The sequence below is a fragment of the Oncorhynchus keta genome, chromosome 15, assembly GCF_023373465.1.
Source record: "Oncorhynchus keta strain PuntledgeMale-10-30-2019 chromosome 15, Oket_V2, whole genome shotgun sequence".
Lineage (NCBI taxonomy): Eukaryota > Metazoa > Chordata > Actinopteri > Salmoniformes > Salmonidae > Oncorhynchus > Oncorhynchus keta.
Window position 1 is genome coordinate 38,259,582 of NC_068435.1, and position 9,279 is coordinate 38,268,860.

General features: G+C 42.9%; 1 protein-coding gene and 2 non-coding genes across 3 annotated transcripts; 2 read left to right on the plus strand and 1 right to left on the minus strand.

Moving 5' to 3' along the window:
• Nucleotides 1-3,071: 3,071 nt before the first annotated feature.
• Nucleotides 3,072-3,153, plus strand: trnas-cga (transfer RNA serine (anticodon CGA)). Its single transcript has one exon. It is a non-coding gene; the product is annotated as a tRNA-Ser (tRNA).
• Nucleotides 3,154-4,048: 895 nt separating this feature from the next.
• Nucleotides 4,049-4,130, plus strand: trnas-uga (transfer RNA serine (anticodon UGA)). The gene has a single exon. It is a non-coding gene; the product is annotated as a tRNA-Ser (tRNA).
• Nucleotides 4,131-7,332: 3,202 nt separating this feature from the next.
• LOC118395241 (la-related protein 6-like) lies at nucleotides 7,333-8,941 on the minus strand. The gene is made up of 3 exons (XM_052464267.1): nucleotides 8,933-8,941; nucleotides 8,450-8,799; nucleotides 7,333-8,212 (listed from the first exon to the last, which is right to left on the minus strand). Exons 1-3 carry the CDS (start codon nucleotides 8,939-8,941, stop codon nucleotides 7,432-7,434), a joined length of 1,140 nt encoding a protein of 379 aa, XP_052320227.1. The 3' UTR covers nucleotides 7,333-7,431.
• Between the last annotated feature and the right edge of the window lie 338 nt (nucleotides 8,942-9,279).

The following is a 9,279-nucleotide window of genomic DNA, read 5'->3' on the forward strand; positions in this document are numbered from 1 at the left end:
ATGCACGGCTGGTTATTCTTGTCACTGTTGTAACTGTTACGGCCAACTATGGTTACACCTCTTGGATTTTCCTTTCAGAGGAGTTAGCAGGATGACATGTATTGGTTATTCCCGTAGAGTGCCACGGTCTGTTGCTATGGTCATACATGCATGAAACTATTTATGTGACTCTACAGGTTGCATGTCTAATATGAAGGCAATATGATAACAGTGGCTAAATGTCCTCGTGATGAGCAATTAAGAGGAGTTACTATGGGTATGATGTAAGGTGGATAAATGTATTCTTTGACAAGACTGGAAGGCAATTGTATTCATGATCCAGCTCGGCTTTTATTATGAAGTAATAAAAAGTCTATTTGAAGTCACATTGTGAAATATGATTGACCAAATATTTCCACAACATAAATGGCGAGCTTGCCAGGAGTGGCGAAAAGGGACCAGAGACTGTGAAAATCTACAGCTGTGGGCTTCCTGGACGGACTGCACAAAACACAAGTGGCCGCTTGTTAAGCATCTCCAATCCAAAAGTAAATCTAGAATTGGCGTCCTATTTCACAACAAAGCTTCCTTCACTCATGCTGCCAAACATACCCTCATAAAACTGACTATCCTAACAATCCTTGACTTCGGTGATGTCATTTACAAAATAGTTTCCAACACTCTACTCAGTGAATTGGATGTAGTCTATCACAGTGCCATCCATTTTTATCACCAAAGCCTCATATACTACCCACTACTGCGACTTGTATGCTCTCGTTGGCTGGCCCTCACTACATATTCGTCGCCAAACCCACTGGCTCCAAGGCCTATGTATAGCCTTACCTCCCAACTCTTCTACATTTGCACACACTGTACATATACTTTTTCTATTGTGTTATTGACTGTACGTTTGTTTATGTGTTACTCTGTGCTGTTTTTGTTGCACTGCTTTCTTTTACATTGTCCAGGTCGCAGTTGTAAATGAGAACTTGTTCTCAACTGGCCGACCTGGTTTATAAAGCTGAAATAAAAAGCTAGCTAACATTAGGCTATAACTAGCAATGCAAATAGATTTCTGATTCTAATAATACTACACAGATCATGCACGTTACGTTAGCTAGCGAGCCAGCAAGGTAACGTTCGCTAGCTAACAGTACGCTTTAACTTGCAATGAAAATTACTTTCTGACAAAATTAGAAACGTAGAATTTCTTAAAATGTAGCTACTCAAACCCGTATACTGTAGATGGATGTACGCTTCACGGCAGACTGGAACCATTTAACTCTGTTTTGTTTGTAGCTACATCTTGTTTGGCCAACGTTGTGTCAAGTCACTCCGCTTCACACTGACTGTATCGTGTGCCGGAAGTAGCTCATCACAACGTTTTCCATCTGATCTGTCGGCCTGCTAAATTCAGGGCATCAATGTTGATACAAGTAGTAAAACTTTTGTAGTTCTCGATGGCTAATGTTATATCTTTAAAAAAAAAAGATGTGGTAGAAAAGACTATCTGCACATACTGAGCAGCTCACGTTATAGACAGAATCGCGCTACATGGCAGACCAATTCAAACTCAACTCCCGGCATGTCCAGCCCATCCATTATCTCAGCTAGTCATGGCTAGCGGGAAGGTTCTGGTCTTCTTTTGTGGTTAAACCAACTAGGTCGTAATTTAAGCATTGCAAATGAACTCCAGTGTTGTCTCCCGTACAGTTTTTAAAACTGCTTGCAGCGTATTGACAAACCAGTATTTATTTGTAAAATAGCATTGGTGACTTGATATTGATGAAGTGCTTAATGCATAGACTTGTCCTTTGATTCAAGTGCTCAGAAAATGTATTCCTTGAAAAACAGTTCAAATAGGCTCTTCATTCGACAGTCTTGTCTTGAAGTAAAATTAACAGAATGAGATAAAGGCCTGGTAGTTAACATAGCAAGCTGCGATGGCCGAGTGGTGAAGGCGTAGGACTTGAAATCCAATGGGGTCTCCCCGTGCAGGTTTGAACCCTGCTCACAGTGCTATTTTTAACATATCCTTGGTGACTTGATATGGATAATGTGCTTAATGCATGGACTTGTCCTTTGATTCAAGTGCTCATTATATATATTCCTTGAGAAACAGTTCAAATAGGCTCTTCAGTACAGATACTGTTGTTTGTGTTAGATATGCGATAGAAAATCTGAGAGCCAAGTGGTTAAGTCCTCGGACTTGAAACCCAATTGAGTCTCCCTGCTCTTTTTAAAATCTTATTCTCAGTGAATAGTCCACTTGTACTTTCTCTGCACATAGTTTTTTGACTTGCACATTAAACTTCCAACCTTCACAGCTTTGGAAAGGACCGAGGTTACTTGGCGCAATAAGATCAATATGTCGTGCCATCAAGTTGACCATTTTGCACCAATGATGTCTGTTTCCAAATCCCAAACCCTTTACTTGCATTCCAACAGCTGCAATGGCCGAGTTCTTTAGACGTTGGACCTGAATTTCAATGGGGTCTCCCCACCTATATTCTTACCTTGCTCAAAGCATATAGCCCACTTCTGCTTTCTCCTCATCACTTTCCTGAGATTCCTACTGCTGCGATGGCCAAGTGGTTTAAGCATTGGAATCAAAATCCAATATGTTCTCCCTGTACAGTTTTCAACTCTACTTACAGGGCGATGATAAAGTAGACCTTTAATAATTGGATCTGTCTCCTCTGAATTAAAATTTTCCTTAATTCATGGGCTCGTCTAACGATTGAGGTGCTCAGAAAATAGCTTATTTTACTTTTGTCCTTGTGTGAGCTAACTCAGCAAGCTGTGATTGTAGAGTGGTTAAATCGTTGACCTCGAAATCCATTGGGTTCGCCCAGTGCAGGTTTGAACCCTGCACGCAGCGCTTTGACAATCCAGTCTTTATTTGTAACATATCATTGGGGACTTGATATGGATAATGCGTGGACATGTCCTTTGATTCAAGTGCCCAGAATTGATCTTCCATGACAAACATTTAAAGTAGGCTCTTCAATAGCGATAATATGGTCATTTTAGAGGTCAAATGGACAGAACGAGATAGTGGACTGGTTAAGGCATCTTAGGTAACAGGAGAAGCTGTGATGGCCGAGAGGTTAAGGCGTTGGATTCGAAATCCAGTGGGGTTTCCCCGCGCAGGTTCGAACCCTGCTCACAGCGTTTTGACAAACCAGTCTTTATTTTCAACATGTCATTGGGGACTTGATATGAATAATGCCCCCTGTCTAGGGTAGGGGGCAGCATTTGGAATTTTGGATGAAAAGCATGCTCAAATGTAACGGCCTGCTACTCGGGCCCAGAAGATATGATATGCATATAACTGGTAGATTTGGATAGAAAACACTCTACAGTGTCCAAAACTGTTAAAATAGAATCTGTGACTATAACAGAACTGATTTACCAGGCGAAAACCTCAGAGAAATCCATTCAGGAAGTCGTTTTTTTTGTTGGTTTTGTAGTTTTCTATTCAATGCCATTACAGTATCCATTGACATAGGACTCCATTTGCAGTTCCTATGTCTTCCACTAGATATCAACAGTCTTTAGAAATAGTTTCAGGCTTGTATTCTTATAAATGAGGGAGTAAGACCAGTCTGAACGAGTGGACCCAAACGTGACGCAGAGTTTTTTCAGGCGCATGTGCATTTCTTGTTTACCTTTTATATTGATGACGTTATTGTCTGGTTGAAATATTATAGATCATTTAGGCTAAAAAACAACCTTAGGATTGAATATAAACATCGTTTTACATGTTTCTATGAACTTTACGGATACAATTAGGATTTTTGTCTGATTGTTTTGACTGAGTTTGAGCCTGTGGATTACTGAAGAAAACTCGCTAACAAAATGGAGGTTTTTGGATATAAAGAGACTTCATCTAACAAAAGGAACATTTATTGAGAAAATGAATGTCTTCTGATTAACACCATATGAAGATCATCAAGGGTAAGGGATTAATTTTATCTCTATTTCTGAGTTTGGCTGGTTACTGTTTGTAATAATTTGTCAGCTGGGCTATGTTCTAGGCTAGGTATGTTGGTAGGTAAGATAGCAAGCTGCGATGGCCGAGCGGTTAAGGCGTTGGACTTGAAATCCAATGGGGTCTCCCCGCGCAGGTTCGAACCCTGCTCACAGCACTATAACAAACCAGTTTTTATTTTTGACATATCCTTGGTGACTTGAAATGGATAATGTGCTTAATGCATGGACTTGTCCTTTGATTCAAGTGCTCAGAATATACACTGCTCAAAAAAAATAAAGGGAACACTAAAATAACACATCCTAGATCTGAATGAATGAAATATTCTTATTAAATCCTTTTTTCTTTACATAGTTGAATGTGCTGACAACAAAATCACACAAAAATTATCAATGGAAATCAAATTTATCAACCCATGGAGGTCTGGATTTGGAGTTACACTCAAAATTAAAGTGGAAAACCACACTACAGGCTGTTCCAACTTTGATGTAATGTCCTTAAAACAAGTCAAAATGAGGCTCAGTAGTGTGTGTGGCCTCCACGTGCTTGTATGACCTCCCTTACAATGCCTGGGCATGCTCCTGATGAGGTGGCGGATGATCTCCTGAGGGATCTCCTCCCAGACCTGGACTAAAGCATCCGCCAACTCCTGGACAGTCTGTGGTGCAACGTGGTGTTGGTGTATGGAGCGAGACATGATGTCCCAGATGTGCTCAATTGGATTCAGGTCTGGGGAACGGGCGGGCCAGTCCATAGCATCAATGCCTTCCTCTTGCAGGATCTGCTGACACACTCCAGCCACATGAGTTCTAGCATTGTCTTGCATTAGGAGGAACCCAGGACCAACCGCACCAGCATATGGTTGCACAAAGGGTCTGAGGATCTCATCTCTGTACCTAATGGCAGTCAGGCTACCTCTGGCGAGCACATGGAGGCTGTGCAGCCCCCAAAGAAATGCCACCCCACACCATGACTGACCCACCGCCAAACCGGTCATGCTGGAGGATGTTGCAGGCAGCAGAACGTTCTCCACGGCGTCTCCAGACTCTGTCACGTCTGTCACATGTGCTCAGTGTGTACCTTGAGTGTATGTAAACTTCTGACCCACTGGGAATGTGAAGAAAGAAATAAAACCTTATGATTTGGTCACACCTAATGTTTTTTCTTTCTCGTGGGTTTGTTTTGAGTTGTTTTTGGACTTCATATTGAGGGTTAAATGCAACAGATTCCAAATGCCACACTTGAAATCAACTCTAGACATTTTATCTGCTTACTTGTAAATTGCCTAATGAGGGGATAAAACACACCTGGCCATGGAACAGCTGAGCGGCCAATTGTCCAATTACTTTTGGTCCCTTAGAAAGGGGGGACCACATGTAAAAAGTCCTGTAATTCCTACACCATCCACCCGATTTGGATGTAAAAACCAACAAATTATTAATCATTTAATTTCAACTCCAGTATGCTGTGGTAGACAGCCAAAAGAAACATTTGGTCAATGCCCGAATATTTATGGACATGACTCCATATTTCAGATAATTCAAAGTATCTACCCTTTGCATTGACAGCTTTGCACACACAACCAGGTTCATGAGGAATGCTTTTCCAACAGCCTTGAAGTAGTTCACACATATGCTGAGCACTTGTTGGCTGCTTTTCCTTCACTCTGCGGTCTAACTAATCCCAAACCATCTCAATTGGGTTGAGGTCGGGGGATTGAGGAGGCCAGGTCATCTGATGCAGCACTCCATCACTCTCCTTCTTGGTCTAATAGCCCTTACACAGCCTGGAGATGTGTTGGGCCATTGTCCTGTTGAAAAAAAATTATAGTCCCACTAAGTGCAAACCAGATGGGATGGCATATTGCTGCAGAATGCTGTGGTAGCCATGCTGGTTAAGTGTGTCTTGAATACTAAATAAATCACAAACAGTGTCACCAGCAAAGCACCATCACACCTTCTCCTCCATGCTTCATGGTGGGAACCACACATGCAGAGATCATCCGTTCACCTACTCTGCGTCTCACAAAGACACAGCAGTTGGAACCAAAAATCGAACATTTGGATTCATCAGATCAAAAGACAGCTTTCTGATTTCTGAAGCTTTTATTTGGAATGCAATTTCTGAGGCTGGTAAAATGTTCTGGATTAACTGACCTTCATGTCTTAAAGTAGTGATGGACTGTCATTTCTCTTTGCTTAGTTGAGCTGTTCTTGCCATATTAGGGACTTGGTCATTTACCAAATAGGGCTATCTTCTGTATACTACCCCTACCTTGTCACAACACAACTGATTGGCTAAAACGCATTAAGAAGGAAAGAAATTCCACAAATTAACTTTCAACAAGGCACACCTGTTAATTGAAATGCATTCCAGGTGACTACCTCAAGAAGCTGGTTGAGAGAATGCCAAGAGTGTGCAAAGCTGTCATCAAGGCAAAGGGTGGCTACTTTGTAGAATCTCAAATATAATTTTGTAACACTTTTTGGTTACTACATGATTCCATATGTGTTATTTCATGTTTTTAAATGTCTTCACTATTATTCTACAATGTAGAAAATAGTAAAAAATAAAGAAAAACCCTGGAATGAGTAGATGTCCAAACTTTTGATTGATACTTTCGAAATGCATAAAAAATATATTTCTTGTCACCCATCTACACACAATAGCAAAGTGAAAAGATGCTTTTACTCCTGAACTTATTTAGGCTTGCCATAACAAAGGGGTTGAATACTCAAGACATTTCAGCTTTTCATGTTAGATACATTTCTAAACATTTCTAAAAATATAACTTCACTTTAACATTGTTGTATTGCGTGTAGGCCAGTGACATCAAATCAACATTTGATTCATTTTAAATTCAGTCTGTAACACAACAAAATGTGATGAAAGTAAAGGTCTGTGAATACTTTCTGAAAGCTGGTTTTCGCTCCATCCCTAATTTACCGCATCTGATTGTAATAGTTAGCTGGTTCATAAGCTGAATCAAGTTAGTTTACAACTAGGTAGCTCCCGAGAACAGGGTTGGAGAGCCCTGGGGTAACTGTAACAATGCTCATTACATGGTCATTACATTTTCACATCTAAATGGCCATTTAGAGCAATTTGACTATAAAGAAAGTGTAATGCATTTATCTTCATTCTGTATTATAAAGCAGGACAACAGTGCCCCTGGCTCCAGATCTGGTACAACATCACAAGTGTCAATGAATAACAGAGTAATAACACAGACATCAGCTGATGCTCTCAGGGAGAGTTCTCGCATGTATTTCACAAAAAATACTGTGTGTTTAATATGAAAAATGTTTTATTTCTCTTTCATTTCGATGACTTAACTCTTTTTTTGTTATCATGGCAACAATCGTCACTACAATATATTTAATTTCATCAGTCGAAACATTTAAAGGGACAGACAGGGTGTCATCCAGAAGAGGTTTGTTGTTCAATAGACAGAAAGATTACTGCTGCTGAGTTAGCTTCCCTCTCCCCCTGCCTCCATAGAAGCCCTTGGTCCCGTAGGGTCCTTGGGGCAGACGCACCACCCTCAGGGGCAGAGTCTGTCTCCGCAGCTTGGTTTCCTGGTGGAGTAGGGCCGCGCTAGTAGCCACCTTCTGGCGCTGCACCCAGGGGCAGGCCACCTTCTCATGTACATGGTCCCCAGAGCACCTGCTCCTTCCAACACCTCCAGACCCTGAGTCCCGGAGCTTAGACAGGACCAGGGGGACACGGGACGCATGGCTGTCCGAGGAGGAGGGCCTATCCCTTTGTGATGTTTGGCAATGACCCTCCTGGCCCAGGGGGCTGTCCAGGTACTTATGGCGCTGGATCCTTCTACATGAAAGCCTGGCTGGGGCTGAACCCAGGGTTGGGACTGTGGCCTGGGCAGGGTCAGACTCTAGGCTCTTCAGTAGTTCCGGATCCTTCATAGAGTCGTTTATGAAACATCTAGACGGGACTGGATCCTTCAGGGAGCTGTTGGTGAAACATCTCGATTTCACCTTGGGATTTTTCTGAGACACCTTAGTCACCTCGGGGCCTCCATCTGGCTTGGGGTCCTCCTCACCCTCCTTCTCCGCCTGCCGGTTGGTGGGGTGGGACGAGGAGGAGGGGGGTGAGCGCGTGCCAGGGCTGCCCAGGCTGGCGACACAAACCACGGCCCCTTCTGCTCCTCCTCTCTGCAGGGCTCGGTAGGCCAACCTGGCCCCCTCCAGGGTCTCAAACTCCACCACAGCACACGTCCTGATGACATGGAAAACAACATTTTCGAGATTTTGCCATATTTTCTCAGTGCACAATAGTTTTGCAATGCATTTCTATGTAATTATGTATATAGGACAGCGCCCATGTCTGCCAGTCCTGTAAAATTACACTAACAGGGATCTAAAGTGAGAAGCAATGTCGGGACTTCATAGAGACTGCCCTAATTGAGGACAATATTGATGATCAATAGTCAACAAACGCTGCCTTTGGTTTTACCTGCGGCCCAGCTCGGCATGCCTCCTGGCATGGCGTCTCAGCTCCACAGGAAGCTCTTTCCCAGGACGGAGGATACGCAGCGAGGCCACGGCAGCATGGGCACTGAACAGCTTCAGAGCTTTCTCTAGGACTACCTGTTGGTCCAAGCTGCTGAGGGTAGAGATGTCACTTCCTGTGTTTTCCCCAAACAGGTTCCAGGCTAGTAGCAGCTTGCTGTTAGGGGCACTCAACAGCCAATCAGGCAGAGGCTCTCTGCGCCTCACTTTGGTCCCTTCCCTGTTGACCTCCAGCGAATCAGAGCACAGCGCTGCGGCCAGGGTGGTGCGCCAGTCTCTCGTCAGCTCCTTGATCTGAGACACACAGGTATTTTACCAGGCAGGTTAATCAAGTACAACTGATTATTTACAATGACGAAATAGCAAGGTACAACGTTTTGGAACATTCAGATATAAATATGATATGTAGAATAAAGAATCACATCACCCTCCACATCTACATGTCAGTGATCATCCTCCACATCTACATGTCAGTGATCATCCTCCACATCTACATGTCAGTGATCATCCTCCACATCTACATGTCAGTGATCATCCTCCACATCTACATGTCAGTGATCATCCTCCACATCTACATGTCAGTGATCATCCTCCACATCTACATGTCAGTGATCATCCTCCACATCTACATGTCAGTGATCATCCTCCACATCTACATGCCAGTGATCATCGTCCACATCTACATGTCAGTGATCATCCTTCACATCTACATGCCAGTGATCATCCTCCACATCTACATGCCAGTGATCATCCTCCACATCTACATGTCAGTGA

What these genes read in the sequence shown, in the direction of transcription:
- LOC118395241 (XM_052464267.1), bottom strand. An exon ending in CATGCCGAGCTGGGCCGCAG is followed by an intron (nt 8,213 to 8,449) that starts GTAAAACCAAAG and finishes CCATGTCATCAG; the next exon opens with GACGTGTGCTGTGGTGGAGT.